We start from the raw sequence: 18053 nt of genomic DNA, 5'->3' as shown, positions 1-18053 counted from the left end.
AACAGGGATAGAATTTCCATACATTACATGGCCGAGGCGTGCTCTGTGATTACTGTTCAGGCAGATTGCGAGGCAGGATTGATTGCGTTTTTATTGTGGGGCTAATAATGGCTGACTCCATCGGTGTGGCTGATTCATATGAATATTAACGCGCTCTTATTGGAGGAGTGTTGCGCCACGTCGGAACAGGCTGACGGGATAAGTGGTGACGTTTATGATCTGTTGATATATATATACGACTGCTCCCCAGGACGGCGGGGGTCGGAGCGGTGCCATTGACAGTTCTGAAGGTTGCAGGAGTTTGTAAAAAAAAATAGGGGGCAGAGGACTTTAAAGAGTTGGCCGATGTAAGCTCCGCAGACTGAGGAGGCTGCTTTGAAGGTGTGGGAGTCTGGATTAGGCCTCTATAGAACTGTGGAAGTGAGAAAGAAACGTTGGCGTCTTTGTAGAGAAGAACTTAGTATCGGTAAGTTGCAAAGTTTAGATTAGGGCTGCACAATATATCGCCCATTTTTTATCGAACCACCACAATATGGTGACTATAAAATATGCAAAAGTTCAGTTTAATTCATAACAGTCTATAACAGTCTATTGGATATCACATTTTCATATTGTGCAGCCCTAGTTAAGATTGTTATATCATACATTTTCCTGTAATAATTTGGAACAAGAAGTGAGCTGCGAGGAAGAAGAGAATCGATGCAAGAAAAAAGGTGAACAGTTCAGTCCAGAACTTACCAAACCCCACAAACCCCACCCCAATAGGCTACAGTTACCACAGTTACAGCATAATCCTGGTTGGTTTAGTCTTGGTTAAGAGCATACAATATGTATCAATTCAAGACACTGCAATGTTAACTCAACTTTGAAATGAATCTGCCAAATGGATTGCCAAAATATGTCAGTAAATCTTCTTTTTATGCATTACACGAACACCTCATTACCATGATTTATAAGTATTTCTCACAAAATCGATTTCGCATGGATTCACTTACACTTGATCCTGATTTACATGTGATTTTGCACTTTAGATTTGAATTCATCTTCAACTGTGCCTCATACCAAGCTAAAAATCTTTTCAGTCCTATATTTTTTCAGTGCCATAAAAAAAAAAATCTTATGTCAATCCTTTAAAAAATGCAGTACAAAGTCCACAGTTGTCAGAGTGAGTTTGCCTTATAACCTGTTGTTCCCCTGAGGCTGTTGTCAGTCCAACCGTGAGTCCACAGTGCCCCCTACCGCTCCGGGGATGTAACTACTGCTGCTTCAATATGTACAGCCACAAGGCCAGTATTATTGCTTCTGAATGAAAACAAAGCTAAACCAAGAAGAAGAAAAAAAGAAAATAATCAGCAGCACTAGCAACTCTTACAGCACTTTGAATAGAAGTTGTCATAATAACAGAGGTCGTTCCGTTATTTCAGCCCAGTACTTCTGTTACTGTTGTCGCACAAGGCTCTACATTATGGCCATGTTGTGACACAATATGGCTTTGAACCACACACAGTCCATCAGGCTCCTGTCCAGGGGAAATCCCAGGGAGGCAGGTGCGCCCCACAGCCACACCTGTTCTAATGGGGCAGATCACAGATGAGTGGAGCGAGTACGAGCGAGAACACATGTCTGAGTGCTCACACACACACACACACACACACACATGCAGAGGAGACATAAGCCAGACACCTGTGGGGGAGGGGGAGGGCAAGACAAATCTAGTGCATGTGCGCTCGCGTAACCTGCATGGTTTATGATGGTCCTAATGTAAATGTCGGTGAAGGCGACTGTTTGGTTACAAAAGGTTATTAACATACAGAGAAAAGTGGAACATTTTGGGTAACTCTGCACTGACTTTTTCATGTGTTAAAATTGTAAATAACACCTGGGCCAAGAGAAACTACCACACAACTAGGACGACCACCTGTCCCTCTTTTGGTCACACTGCACAGCCGTTTAGACCTTTGTTCCTCCCTGTCCCACCTATTCAGATTTCAGATAATGTCCAACTTTTTCCAATGAAGTTAGAGCACGTGTTTTTTTACTCATTAATTGTCCATATGAGTAAATACGACGCTGGCAGAAAAGGCAAAGGGAGAGAGGGGTATTGCACATGGTGCCACAACCCAATGATATAATGGAGATATTTGTTTTCCCCTTAACTTGGCTGTAAATACTGCAACACACACTTTACCCATTCTTTCGCCAGTGTACGCAGACACTGGAGGCAAGGAGGATGAAGTGTCTTGCCCAAAGAGACAACGACAGTGTACATCTTCAAAAGCTGGGATTCGAACCCCCGACCTTCCGATCATGCCACCCGCTCTACCATTCCACAGGTATTTGAAAAAAGAGATGAAATACCAGTATTTTCAAATTTCCCGGCAGAGCATCCCACTTGGTCATAGTTAATGGAAAACAGTGATTCTCAACTGGTGGGTCGGGACCAGAAAGTGGGTCCCAGAATAATTTTCCGTGGGTCACGAGCCTATTTTTCAATATTTTCCATCTGAAACTGCAAGGAAACACTGAAGCATGTTAAAAATGCATGTTATTAAGATAAGATAAGATAAGATAAACCTTTATTGATCTCACAAAGGAGAAATTCACTTGTTACAGTCGGCGTTCAAGAAGAAGAGTTAATAAAGTGCAGCTGATGCAGAGATTATTGCACATTATTGGGCTGTTTTGACCATAATAATAAAAAAAAAATGACTGGAAACACTCATTTATGACACTGTAAATCATGTCATTATTCGTGTTTGACAATTTGCAATTTTTTTGGTGTCGCGACTTGTCATAGGGTAATGGTGCGTCCCGAAGCAACACCACTTGAGGACCACTGATGTAAAACATTGGTATTTGCAGGAAAAAAACGTTCTTTAGTTTCGGCTACAATGATGAAGTTCGGCTCTTGGTGCTTTGACAATGATTTTTTTTTTGGTGAGTTCGAGAAACAACAGTGAGGTTGTTAATTAGGCCAAAGGGGCATGCTCCTCTGTAGTCCTGAAGCTGTCGGGCCTTATTTGCATGCAAGCGGGTGTCATATCTGTTGACTCTTTCATGAATATTTAGCATTCTGGGTAAGCTGGCAGCAAAGTCAGGACGAGAAACAATGCAGAACTCCCACAATGTCTTTCATCTGTAGCAAGAAGACCCATCCCATCCTCCACGCAAAGAAAAATGGTCAGTTCGAGTTTCCAATGAGATTGTCCTGTGTATTTGTGATTCTTGTACGTCCCAATATCGACACTTGAAATCTCTAAAATGTGGAATTCAACTCGAGTGCTTGGCGACAGCGTGGAGCGGCTTCGGCCTGCATAAGAGAGGGAGACAAGCAGCCTAGGAGCCTCGAGCCAGGGCAGGCAGGCAGGAGAAAAGATTCAGCTGTGTCTGCCTCAATATGGCCACGGAAAGCTCTCCAAACGGGGGCTCTCTCCGTCGCCTCCCTGGCACCGCCTCCGGGTCCCCTCCCGCCAGCGGAGTCAAGCTCCAGCTCGCGGTCGGGGCCAAGACACCGCTTAGCTCATGGAAATGCCTGCCTCGCCCGCTCTATCCAGTCTGGTTTTTGTCAGAGTTTGTAACAGAGGGTGCAGAATGGATTACTCGACTGAGCTAAATATGTTTTTGGACGGTTTTGCCTTGGCGTTACGATTTGTAATGAAAAAAATTAACAAAAAATGCACGGAAAAGGCAGGTTTCTCTCTTTCACTTCCCATTGCGAACGCTTGGATCCGGCCGTTCTGTTGACAATAGGGAGTCAAGTGGTATTCTTCATACTTTTTATTTGGTATCAGTTATTTCACGTTTTATAACTAAACCTAATTACCATTCTTAAAGCCGCGTGTCATATATCAAAGCGGCGCTGCTGTTCATATCCGTAGCCATTTATTAGGCCGGTCTCGAGTCTGAAGCGGAGGCTCCTTCTGCAGACGCGACCTTGCAGCGACTTTGGCTGTGGGGGTAATTATACAGTGTGTGGTTGGGAGCGCAGCAGAGAAGTGGAGTGTTGAGAAGAGCCCACGGTCTGCGGGCTCAGGAGAGGAGCGCGGGATACTTGTCATGCAGAGGAGCGGCCCGCCTCGGCACGCAGCGCCAGAGCCCGGGGGGCGAGCAACAATGCATATGCACAGGGATATACGGGCCGCAGAGGCTTTGAGAGAGGCTTTTATGTTGTTATTCAGAAGGGCTGATGATGATGGTATTGCAATATTCACAAACTATTACAGAATCACTGCGATCATCATTCTCAAAGCCTTAAACAAACTTAAAATGCACAAATGTTCAGATTTAGTCATGATTTTCCAAGTTTTTTTTTAACCTTGTTTTGGTCCCGATCTTGTTTGAGAATGTACGGTGTTGAAAATTGCAGTAATATTGTTAATGTTGAAATGCAGGAGACTTCTTTAACTTTGCTATTTTTTGTAATATTGTGCAAGCCCACTTTTCACTTCTGAAATTGTACAAAGATAAAATGTTTAAGTGTTATTGTAAACTATACCGCTGAGTGGCAGCTCATTTCAGTTTTAAGCATGTCAGACACTGCCCCCTCACTGGGGGCTGTGTCGGCTGGGTTTAGGTCTGTCTGGTGGTGGCTGACCCAGATCAGCCTCCAGTGCTCCAGTCCACCACAGCCCATAATGGTCTCATTTGGCACAGCCTCCAGACAGAGGAGCCAGAGCTGGCCTGACAGCTGTCAACCAGCAGCAACATCTCGTGTCTGGCACGTAGCCGTCTCTCATGTCGGTCTCATGTGCTGCACATGCACCGTGTCCTTGCTCTGGTGCTGTTTGGGGTGTTATGGTGGACTGGTCGACAGTGTCAGGAGTAATTAGGCCCACGGCACAGGCTGCTCCTGTGGGGCTGTCAGGAGGAGACATCACACACACATGAAGCACAGCTCATGCAGCCTGCATCAGTGTGACCTGTCCTTTCCCATATCCAGAGTTCTACACCAGGCTGTACCAGGCTGAGGGCTGGAGCACACGCCACACACGTCACACACGCCACACACGCCACACACGCATGTCCCCCTGTAGCTGACGCTCAGCATGAAACAGGGGCTCTTCTGAACATGTCTGAACCTATCGGCCCAGGCTCAAGGCTGTTCCTGGAGGGGCTGACACATGCAGATGACCCACACTACACTGACTGAGCATCTGCATTGCTGGCTCTGGACATGGATCTCTAAATATCATCCTTCAACACACATACTGTCCCAACAACACATCTGAAATCCTTAATATTCTCAGCACAAGTACACCTCTGCCTTTTTGCAAGTCCTCAGCAAGTAAAACTACAACACTGCAGCCAGCTGTTGCGTACATATTGCTTTATAGTGTTATATCGCCTTTTTGCACCAAGGATTTGAGAGCCACAGTTTCTATTCTCTGCATGTACTTTACATGTGATAGCATTGCTAATAAAGCTAATTGAACTGAAATGAAATGGACACTGACTAAATTAGGATTCATCATGGTGTGAATTCAGATGAGATGGGTCCTTTTACAAATGAAAAAGGTAGAGAGCTGATTTTTCTTTGAGGAAAGAGTAACTATGGGCCTTAGGCAGAGAGAAAATGTATCTATTCATGTGACTTGATTTGACATGTTTTCAGAAGACAGCAATCAAATTGACTTTTTGACTTTTGTTTGTTTGTAGCAATAATGCCCTTGTCACAGAATATCACCTTTTTCCCATATTGTACATCCCTACTCTCCGTACATTGCAAACTAAAACACAAAAGCACTGAAACGCTTTTGAATAACTTAAACCAGACAGGCTGTAATTACCCAGTGACTTCCCAACAGTCTCGTGGGGATAGCTGCTCCGAGACCGGCTTTAGCTTCGCCTAATTTCACTCACGGCTTGATCCCGCCCTGGCGCAGTGGCACAGGTGCTTAGGTGGCCTCTGCCGACCGTTGCCATGACGACGCCAGGTTCAGGGGGCCAGGGGAGTGCCATTTGCGCCGGCGTGGGGGGGTTGAAAGTAAACAGCCTTCTCACTGCGCGGGGTCTTTTCTGGTGTTAATGCAAGCTGCTGACTAAAAACTCCATTATTCAGACTGGCGGGTGGGCATGTTCACTCAGTGAAAAAAAAAGGGCTTGGGAATGAAAAGAGGGGGTTGTTGACCAAGACTGCCCCTTTGTGGTGGTTTAGTGCCACTGCTTAAAGTCACACTCATAACATTCCAGCTTAAAGTGGCTCCTGGACACACCAGGCTCCTGGACACACCAGGAGCCACTTTATGGCTACCTCTAGGCAAGCGACATCTCCATGGAGACGAGCTGGTGGCGTCCCGTTCCTACAAGTTAGGATAGGAAAGGCAAGCCGCTCAGTAAAGACACCTGTTTTTGAGGAATTTTTCACCAGTAAAACACCCTCATTAAATAAATGTTTTATCAAGTTACTGAGTGAAATGTTACAACGTGTGGCTTTAAGTCGCCTACTTAAGTATATAGGTAACTTATGATTATTTGTCGTATCTTTATTTTTTATTAGTATTAGTAATGAAAGTTGAATCCATGGAATAAAAAACTAATACCAGGATTACAGAACATTAACACAGAATCAGTTTAAAGCAGAACTGTCGTAGCATGTTACGTTTTTTTACTCATTAATTGTCTGTGAGAGTAAATACTACACTGACAGAAAAGACAAAGGGAGAGAGGGATATTGTACATTGTGCCACAACTCTATTACACAATGAAGATCACTTTCTCCACTCAAATTTGGCTGTAAATACTGCTAAAGTAGCTCTAGCCCGCAGTTAGCTTTGCCCGTTAGCCTGTTAGCTCCTTCTTCGTGATTCTATTATTTTGTATTGCGCCTCTGACCCGGAAGCAGTGAAGTTGCAAGGGTGGCTTTCTGGCCAGACACACCAGGGGGAGATGAAAGACCCCCAATAATCTCATTAACACTTGTATTACCTCCAGAGGGACTACAAAAGGGATTTATTAAGGTTAACAAGTTACTTACAGTATATATATATATATATATATATATATATATATATATATATATATATATATATATATATATATATATATTGCATCCCATTGCATCTATAACCACATCTTATAATCCACTAATTCAAACTCCTGTGGTAAGCAAATGTTTTAATCCTAAAAAACGTGGTCCCAATATTTTATAGCATTGACATTTCATTTAGTATACATATTCATAATAACTGTCTCCTGCCAATAATTATCACTTTAAACTGTCTCTTTATAAAGAAACAACCTGGGCCTCGAGTCTCACTCAGACCTGCATTATATCCCTCTCTCCAGTAGATGGCAGCAGTCGCTCATGTATTTAAACTCACCCTTAGCTAAGCAACATAAACGCTCTAAGTTTCAGGGATTTTGTTTTGTTTCTGCAATTTTTTTAAGCTTGAGAGGTAAAAGAGCAGAAAGAATAACAAAATAAATAGCTTGGCCATTTGGAACATACTAGCAAAGCCTCCAACAGCTCACACTCAACCTTTTTGAACCAGTAAAAAGCATTTGTTTATCTGATTATATCACTAAATAACCCAGGCAAAATGAACCTCATCTTCACCCTAATGCGAGGTTAGCCGACTGCAAACACTTAGCCCACTTTGGTGTGAAGCATTTCTTAACATTACAAGAGTACAGAGTATTTCCAAAAACAAAAAGAGAGGTCAAAAGTCTATGTGTGCTACTTCCGTGTGGATTCTTATCAGGATTAGGTGATCGGCAGTGAGTGAACTAGACAGACTGGATGGACTACTACAGGGATAGACGGGCTCGTATACGCTCCATGGTACAATGCCAGTGAGTAGTGTGTGCAACACTGCTGTAAAAAAAAAAAGGCAGACACTGACTCACTGTTTACTCAAAGGCTCCGGATAATAGTGAGAAGTGTTAAGATACAAATCAGCACTAATGAAGCTGTAATGAAAACACAAAACAAATAAAAACATTGCAATTTGAATAGCTTAAACTGGCACAGACAGAAATGAAAGGCAGTACAGATATTCTTTGCAAATGACAATATACTATATCTCCATTGGTTTTAAAGCTAGTGCTCCTTAACACACACTGACCCTCATCAATAAGTTACGTTAAATCCCGTAGGAAGCTTTTTGAACGCTTTTGTAACATTCAGCAGTGTATATTGAAGCAGGAAAACACTGCGATAAACGATATTATTGAGGTACTTTCAACTCTAACACAGTGGTTCACAACTGTTTTGACGTCAGGACCCACCATCTTGCTATGATCACGAGCTGCGACTCAAATAAAAACATATTTTGTTTTATATAATGCAAAACACTGTATTTCTCTCCACAAATGATTGAAGACTTGGCATTAGAACAGCTTCGAGAGCTGACATAATGAAAACAAGATAAATATTGAAAGAAATGGCTCATGACCCACCGAAAACGGTTCCCCGACCCACCAGTTGAGAACCACTTCTCTAAAGCATAATAATGACAGTAAACCTTTGTGCTAAAGGTGCATAATTATATCCTAAAATGTCACGCTGCAATAAACATGAAATATAATGTAGCACAATTTACTTTTTTTACACATCGAGTTTAAAATCTTGAGTTTTACAAAGAAAATATACAGAAAAACAATGCTAAGAACGGTACAGACAATAATATTGACCCAAAATGTATTGTTTATCATTATATATTGAATTATAAGTCGGTATAATCATTACCGACACAAGGGATGTTAAATGAATAAATCCAGAATTACCCTTTAGCTGTCACATTGCAGATGTCGTGGTTGTTTTATGGCTAGCATCTTTGTAATTGTTGGGCGTCTCCACCAGAGTAAAATTCACTGTCAGCACGAATGAACGAATGATTAAAATTGTTTGGTGATATTCTTCAAGCTCATGGGCATAAATAATAGCAGGGAGTCACGTGATCATTTCTCCCTCACTTCCTTTACCATTATACTTTACCTAAAAAGCACATCCGTGTTTGTGATTTATTTTTCAAATGTTCCAAGGCCGCTGACTTTAGGGCAGTGAGGTAATACTCAGACATCAGGTGCAAAACATCTGCGTCTGCGCCCCGGCTGACAGGTTACTATGGCAACCATTAAACATCAGACGGGGACATGGTGCAGTTCAATATGCAGATTTGTTATAACCGAGTGTCTGCATTTGTATCAATAAGAAGCAGAACGCCCTCTACCATTTCTTTTGTGTAAACCCCAGAGGAAGCACACAGAGGGTAGAAAATCTTATGTTTGCTCTGAAATCCACTTGACAAAGTTCAATTTGCAGCTTTGAGCCAATTGTGTGAGCTCCTCAAGTTACTCTCACTCTCTTTCACTCTCTTCCCCAAATGTAGACGGAGGCTATGGGCGTGCCTTATGCCACCGTGACCTAAACTTGACTCGAATTTTCATAACTGTCACACGCTGCGCTGACTGGGGACACCTGCACTTAGAGGAACATGCACAAAAAAACACATAGCTTTTGCAGGAATCTTGTTAGCACTGTAGTAGCAATAGCTGTTACTTGTAGTAGTCAGGGTGGTAGTAGTGGCTGTAGTGACAGTTTTTCCACTACATTTCTACAAAGTAAAAGCTGGTTGCGTCTTTTTGTCTTTAAAGTGGACATATCATGCATTAAAAATAGACTTTAATATGCTACGTTTTATCATTTGAAAATATGTCTCTGTATGAATTAAATAGTAACAATGAAAATCTTGGCTGGGTCCTTCTGGCAGCTGTAGGGATGATTTTCTAAAAAAATCACTTCCAGGTTGGTGTGGTTAGGAACTCCAGCATGATGCATGATAAACACACTTCTAGGGCATAACTGTTCGAAATCGATAATGTAGGATTATGGGCTTTAAAAATGTGGAGGACAGTTTTTGATTAGTACTTTCTACCTTGAATACTTTGATTGCGCCTATGTATTTGATGAAATAGTTGCTTGTAGTGGTGGAAGCAGTAGCCATAGTGGTATTAGTCGAGGGTAGAAGTGTTGTTGTTGTTGTAATAGGTAATAGTAGTAGTAGTAGTAGTTGTAACAGTAGTAGCAGCAGCAGTACGCTACACTTGTATGTACTTGTCATGGTGATGTGATGTGTACTGCAGTACTTGCATTCCTTTCCTTCTTCAAACTGATAAAAGATAACAGACAGAAGCTTTAAGCCAAGAGCACATGGGGAAAGTAAATATCCCTCCAACAGTAGATTAAAGCACAGGTGACCAAGGTGAAGCAGTGGGGGGATTGTGGGTAATTGTTTACAGCATCTCTCCGGAGGGCGGGGCTACTGCTAACATTTGATTTTACCTCTCAGGACAAAGCTCAGCAAACATTTAAAAAAGAGACTCCCAGAATCGGCTTGAAATCATTACTGTTGTGGTTTACTGCGATGCCAACGAAAAACTCACTGAACTTTAGACACGTCTTGAAGAGGAAAATACAAATAAAATGATCCAGGAATATCAGCAACACAAGAGTACACACAATTTTGTATAATCTAAACACAAATATCTAAAGACTTACTTTCTCTCTTTTGCCTCTTTTGCGCAATCTGACAACCGCAACATCTAATCTGCATACCATCTCAACCTGAAAACTTTATCTCCAAACCATCCAACATGAGCCGTTCCTCTGATGGACTCATTCCTACTCCATCCTCATCAAAAAGTCACAGTTTGTCGCCATGCTTTCTGACTGCTCCATCAGGAAAGGTGACAATTACAACACTTTGAAAACCAGTCTAGTGTAAAATAATCATTTGAAGGTCAGAAACCATGGCGCCACACTCTAAACAATAGCCACAATAGTCATTTCAGACGCTTGACAAGGAGCAAGTTGGGTCTCGCTGCCATAATTGTTTGTCTATCCGCATTTTACGATAGTTAATCTGATAGTGCCAAGTGCTGGCATGGTTGAGAATTACTGGTTTACTATAAGCAGCATCTCACCCGGTCTTTGTCGTCCACCACGTCAGACAGCAGGTCGTCCTGGTCCAGGATCCCGCCGTCTCCATGCTCCAGTCTGTGGACCTGCACCCAGTAACTCGGCTCCTGCAAAAACACATTACAGAGGGCTCAACAGGTTTTCTTTCCTCCATCTTACTCCTTTTTCATCAGAGAGCTGGCAGAGAAATGAACATTTATACAACAAAATGTGATGTGCCCAGGGACGCAGCAGGTTGTCTGAGTTGGCTCTCACTCAACTAACACAAAGTCACTGTATTATAAGAAAAATATGAATGAACATAATATGAACACTACTGTACGTGTTTTAGTGCATTCAGCATGACTACATTTCTCTTTACATCTGCTTCAGTGCCATGAACATATAAAGTCACATGTTCTTAAACAAGTGTCACCTGTAGAGACGCCAACAGGAACAAATATCACAAACCACTCCGCTCATCATTTACAGCCGTTTACATTGAGCATGAAAAAAGATCAACACAATCACCAAATGAGCCCTTTACAGATGTCGGACAGTATTAGCCTTGTAATGCGACGTGTTTTATTCGCACCATATGGACGCTGGATTTTCAGATTTGTCCGAGCAGAGCCGCGACATATTAAGTGTTGTCAGGCCCGGGGGAATTAGCGGCTTGGTTCATGTTCGAATCGGCTGATGGACAAACACGGAGCTGACCCCGGCCCCGGAGATCTGACGGGCTTATCAAACGGACTAATCCGAACGAGCGAAACGGAATGAAGCGCGTGTGGAAATATGGAATAGCTGCCCACTGCATGTCGTACAGTATCGCAGTCGCGCAATGACAGCAAAGGTCAAGGGGCGATCAGATGGCAAAAGTGTGCCCTTTCACGCAATGGAAAAAACGACCATCCTTTATCGTTATTTGAGTCGTTTTTTGATATACATAACTACACAGGGTTAGTTTTTACTAGTGCAAATTCAGCAACAGTATCCAATAAGCGTGTTCATTTTAGAAAAGCTGTCTTCTGTCTTTTCTCCTCACTCCTCAGGGTCTGTGGTGGACGCCTGCGTGCTCAGCTCTCTTGTTCTCAAGCCAGTGCGGTTCACCAGACAGAACAGTCCACATGAGGAGGGCCCGGCTGTGGGATGTTCTCCCACTGCTCCCCCCCTCCTCTGCGGTTATTACCAAGGAAGGCTAGTTTATCAGCCCGGTCCTCCAAACCACGAGTCACCGGGTTCACACGGCGGATGGTAGAATTCCTCAAGAATCGATGTGTGTGTGTGCACTGTGCAGCGATATACAGTAGTAGAGAGGTCTAGCCCGGGGGCCACCAAACCATGGAAATGAAGCAGAACTTCAGTATACGTTTGCAAGGGAGTGTGTCGTGTTACCGCGCACGTGGGGATAATCAAATGCTATCCAGGCGTGGACCAGAACCAGCGCAAGCGGACCGCGGAGACACGGGCAGGGGGCTGGGCACAAAGCAGGCATTGTGGAACCAGTCATTTGTGCAAAAAACCTGGAGAGGGGAGGACAGACAGGCAGCGGAGGTGAGGAATACATGCAGGAATGTCCAGATGTGGGTCGAATGTTGCAAGATGTCCTTTAGTTACAGATGGAGGCAAGGTTCATCGAAATCAAATCGCAAATAGAACATCGCAAAAGGATAGTTATGTAATGTAATGGTTGTCAAAGCAAAAAATAGACCTTTCGTGAATAGTTAGAATCACAAGCAGTTGCAGCACTTTAGGTTCCTGCTGTGGCCCCTTTTTGCAGTATTTGGATATGGCAGTATACAGTAGTTACCGTTACCTTGAATTATACTAGAGTAGAAGGGAGGTTGGGCCGGATCAGGCAGTTTTAGATTTGTAGGAGCCACAAAAAAACACTTGCAGAGGAGGAAGTGTGCGTTTATCTGTGTTATCATGAGTGGATTATTAGAATAAATGTACAAGTAAACAAAAGTGAATTATTTGCATTCTTTTTTCCAATCTTCCGGTCTGTAAATAAATAGATTTGCATTAAATGTTGTGTTCATGGTCTGACCTGAAAACAAGAATAGAATGAAGTAGCTTGAACTATAATGTCCGTATACATCTTAAAACTACAGTTACCTAGTGTGTTTACATCCCATTCATATCTATTCACATGTTGTACAACAGTATAGGCCAAATAATGAATTGACATATTTTCTAAATCTCATACAGTTTCTTTGTTGCAGAATGAATTAAATTTCTGAATTATATAAAATAGCTTCACATAGCATTAGAAACAACCATTGGCCTTCTATGAAAAGTTTGAGTAAATTGCACTTCTCTGAGCCACATTAGCATCATGAGAAAACTAGCAATAAAAAACATGTGCTAAATAACACATACCATGCAATAACTGTATCCAAGTAACAAAAACAAACCTAGTGCTCATCTTGTCAGCCTCTCTGAACAGAACTTTCATTGAAGTGCCAAACAGTTTACATCAGTGACAGTGGTGGTTAGCATGCTATGCTAGTGTGCAGGCATGATAATAATGTGTGTTACACCAGCAGTTTAACAAACATTGCATCACTGACATGAAGAAACATAACATGTAATGCACTTTCCGTGAGTTTTCTCTTACCTGTCTCTAAGTTTTTCAAGTTTTGCTGCTACAGCTAGGTTAGCTTACAACCCATGCAACATGGAGTCTGTCAGGTCCAGGTCCCTCAGGTCTGATCAGGCCTGTCAGAGAGACTCTCAACTCCCTCCACTTTTTTAATTTATTTTTTTAACTTTTTTTAGCCTTGGTCACTGAGAATTTTTTAGAATGGGGCAAAGAAGTTGGAGACCCCTGCAGAAAAAAGTGTCTCCTTTGGCAAATGTGAAATAATCATTTGAAATGTGTATACGCAAATGTGCAGTCATTACCTCTGTTTACCTCTGTTTGATGGACACAAGAGACTTTATTTATTTATTTATTTCTAAATAAAAATACATCTAAGAATTTTATAATTGAGGACCTATTAGCCCAGCTCATTCTACACATTAGGACATGGCTGGGACATGTAGGGGGGAATACATTATTTTAACGTGTGTATAGTCCCTTTAAGACCATAAAATGGTTTTGGACAGGGCAGGGTTAGGGTTTAGCTGATTGATATATGTATGACGTTTCACTCTCATGACTTGTGATTGGTTGATGCACCGACTCACCTATGAAAAAAAATTGCACCGGGGAACATGAGGTGCTGAACTTGACAATATTGTGCTCGCATGACATTGCATCATAAGGGAAATATTGTTTCATCTTTAACAAGCCAAAATGTTAAAGTAGAATATGCACAGATGTTTCTTTGGGATTTATAGTTGAAATGAAATGAAATGAATGTCAACAGTTATGTTTGTTAATGTATGAGGGGGTAGGCATTTATAAGTTATCTTCTGCCTACACACCCTTTAGGAACATTGTTGTTACTAACAACAACCTTGCAGCCCAACAAAAACTAAATAAACTAAACTAAATAGTTAATGTCTGTCATATCCAAGCCTATTCATGTTAAACAAAAAGTGTCACAAAGTCCACAAACTGGGTAATGTATACTAAGCTCAGTTATGCAACACTTGTGTCCTTACACAACCTGTTAAAAAGTAACTTTAGAATAAAAAGTCTTATTGTACAAAGAAAAGCTTCAAGTTTAAAGACTTCTTGCACTTATGTCAACACTCCCATTAGCACCGCCTCGGAGGGTGTGCCTTAGCTTTGTGCTCTCGCCTTTATCTCCTGCCCCAGTGACCCGCTTAGTCCCTTCACTGAACTGACAGTGACTGACACACCACGCTGTGCTCCGCTGTACGAGGTGATAGCGGACAATAGGTTTTTCTGTCTACAAAGGGCCCAGCCCTGGAGGTATTCTCACATGAGCAGAGGGGAGTGGGGGAGGAGGAGTGAGGGAGGCGGCGTGCCCCTGTGCATGCTCCTGTGATTGCAGCATTAGCCCGCACAAGTGCCGCTGTTCCCACGGGAGGAATATGAGCCCGTAGTAAGTCTCCTATGACCACAGTGAGGCCAGGGACCTCGTGGCGCAACGGTAGCGCGTCTGACTCCAGATCAGAAGGTTGCGTGTTCAAATCACGTCGGGGTCAAAGTGCTTTATGTTTTCAATTAGGCTTCATTTACAAGCAGGAACTGGTCAAACGAAACACAGCACAGTGAAGTCATGTCAGATGGATTTGGAGCTGCGACCAAGTACTTCAAACTAGAATACAAAAGTGAATCCCACATCTATTTGTAGGTCTTTCATGCATGTTCAGTTTTAGATGGTTTTACTGATAACTACTGCAACTTTAGGAGTTGAAGTTGTTGTGAGCGTCCATTCTACAAGCATTATGTCAACACTGGAAGCCATAAACTGGTCACACCAGTTGAATAATATCTAAGTATGATTTTGTTTGCAGTACATTTAAACACCCATTCGACCATGTTGTTTTTTGTTGTAAACGTCAAAAGACTTACATTTAAATAAGAATGCACAAACAGAATGATTCATTTATCAGTGGCTATTAAGGCCCTTAAAATGGTTTTGGAAAAGGCAAAAAAAAGTCTGTTGTACTTTGATTTGAGACATTTTGGTGGCTCTTTGGACGAATTCTTGAACAGTATTTCGTGTTTCACAGCATACAAATAATCTCTGTATTCAGCTCGGAATTCAGCTCATGATTCGGCACAGTTGCTAGAAGGAGACACAAGGATTTTCCCTCTTCATATGCTCTCAAGGGCACGATAAAACAAAATGTATATATTTTATACTGCCTGCTTTATATCTTATTGTGGGCAGGGATTCTTCAAACTGTGAATGTAACCGCACATTATTATAATATTTCAGAAACATTACGATGACTTTATCTGGTAATCTAGATTCTCCTCCTGTTAAAGTTCAACACAGATGAACTGTACAGTGAAAGTTACTCCGTATTGTTAATGTAGCAGAGCGGAATGCCGGTGACAACGTGACAAAACGTGTGTCTCTCTCATGCAGGTTCACAAACACTCAGCTGCACGGCACAGGACGTGCTGGGTTTAGGAAACACGAGCTTCTCCTTATCTCCAGCAGAGGCAATCAAACAGGTCGAATCAGTGCGGGAGAAAGTGGGGCAGGCCAGATAAGCAGCGAAAGACACCCGTGCACCGGAACAGAAGTGTATACACAACTCTACAATCACAGTCTGACAGTATGTTAGGCCTTGCACTGACCTTGCAGGTTTTAGGTGACATTAGTTTGATTCCCACGAGCTGTTTAGACTCGGTGTGCACAGGCTGCTTGCTCAAAGGCACAGGGACAGTGATTTATGACCTGTGCGTTCCCACGGGGGGTCATAAACACTCTCGCTATCACCTGTGCTCTACTGTGAGACAGACGACACTTTTACATATCGCTTTCAGAGCGTTTGGGTTCATGTTTCAAATAACCAAATCATCATAATGAGACATGCATGTATTTATGACGTTTGAAAGAGACATACTTGGGGCTGTCTGAGTGGATTTTGCATGTTCAATCAAGATGGATGGATGGATCCATCCATCCATTAATTAGGTCAATAATTAAATGTTCAATGGCAGGTTCCCAAAGATCGTTGTCTACACAGCCTATCGTTAATCAATCACATAAAAAATATGTCCACATCATCCTTTCACCCTGAGCTGCTCTGTCTAATGATGCCTACAGGCCAAAAACTAAAATATTATAAAACAAATGCCATCACTGTATTATAGCAACATACAAAACCAACAAATCAACAACAAATTTAAAACAGAACAAAATGAGGGAAATCAGGACCAAAACTGAATTTTTGCACTTCCACAAAGTCATCCTCCACGCCAATTACTTTGGCAGACCTGCTTATTTATAGGTTTCAAAAACATGTGTCATGAATGAAAATACAATAAATGAAAGCATTGAGCAACTTTACGATCCACTGACTCATTGTGCACCAGCGGGGTCATTCACCAAGCGTTTGCTCAAGTGCAAACGTGTAGCATGTGCAAAAGTGGATCAATAGCCTGGTCTTTTACACAGTTTCAACTCATGCAGAATTCATTCCTTTACATATCAGATCTGGGGCCCAAATAAAGTAACACACGCAATTTCACAAGGTGAATTTAATGCAACGTGCTCACAAATGGCTGCATGATATTTTCCAGCTTGCACTCCCTATGTAGCCCTTGTCTTGATAAATGACCCCCCTGGTTTTGTGAAGAAAAACTAAACTGCACAGTATTCTGAGCATTTCTAAGCAATTGCCCCTTAGCAGAATTGTCAGTTGGCTGTGTATATTTCAGCTCAAAGGTGCATTTAAAAGTGAAGTCACTCCTGGTGTTTACATCTCCATGGGCACCTACACCCTTTCCATGTGTCTCGCTGGCTTTGGGGCGGGCCCGAATCTTTCCCACAAGAAACAATGTTGTAAACTTCAACCTAATTACACTGCAGGCTCCTGGACAGCGGGGGACGAGCTGCACACAGAGGAGGAGGACGCGCTCAGTTACTTTAGGCAGAAGTGTTGCCTTTGTTTTTGGAAATCAGTGGTTCTCGAACTGTGGAACGGGGTGACAATAATTAAGATCATCTGTAATTTTAAGAGAGTGTTTCATTTATTCTTACGTAATGCATTCAAGTTTGATGTTTCTCTGGTTTAGGCATGGGCTACCCAGTTTAGACATCACTTAATATTGACCTATGGCGATCTTAGACCCGGTTTAGTCCCGCTTTGTCTTTGTCTGCGCCAATATTTGATCAGGTACATGTAAAAAGTTTGAGAACCACGATTGTAGATCATTGAGGTGAATGATTGTGCATGTGGTAATAATAATACTGTAATGCTGTAGCTTATATTGGGGGAAGAAGTTCATTTCTTCACTTCAAGCAGTACTAAGTGACGTGTTTATCCTTTTCGTAGTCCCTCTGGGGGTAATACAAGTGTTAATAGGATGATTGGGGCGTCTTTCATCTCCCCCTGGTGTCTCTGGCCAGAAAACTACAATTGCAATTTCGCTGCCACCAGATCGGAGCCACCATAACACACTAAGGAAACCACGAAGAAGCAGCTGACAGGCTAACGGGCAAAGCTAATTGCAAGCTAGCACCACTTAAACAGTATTTACAGCCAAGTTTGAGTG

General features: G+C 42.3%; 1 protein-coding gene across 1 annotated transcript in view; it reads right to left on the bottom strand.

Annotated features, from left to right (window-relative positions):
- Positions 1 to 18053, bottom strand: part of pard3aa (par-3 family cell polarity regulator alpha, a) — a 429242-nt gene that overhangs the window by 380458 nt on the left and 30731 nt on the right. The window contains exon 2 of the mRNA XM_079575903.1: positions 10924 to 11025. Within this exon, the coding sequence (XP_079432029.1) occupies positions 10924 to 11025 (102 nt within the window). The remainder of the gene's footprint in view (positions 1 to 10923; positions 11026 to 18053) is intronic.

Source organism: Gobius niger (assembly GCF_951799975.1).
Source record: "Gobius niger genome assembly, chromosome: 18".
NCBI lineage: Eukaryota > Metazoa > Chordata > Actinopteri > Gobiiformes > Gobiidae > Gobius > Gobius niger.
The sequence above is the reverse complement of the archived record's forward strand: the minus strand, read 5'-3'. Positions and strand labels throughout refer to the sequence as shown.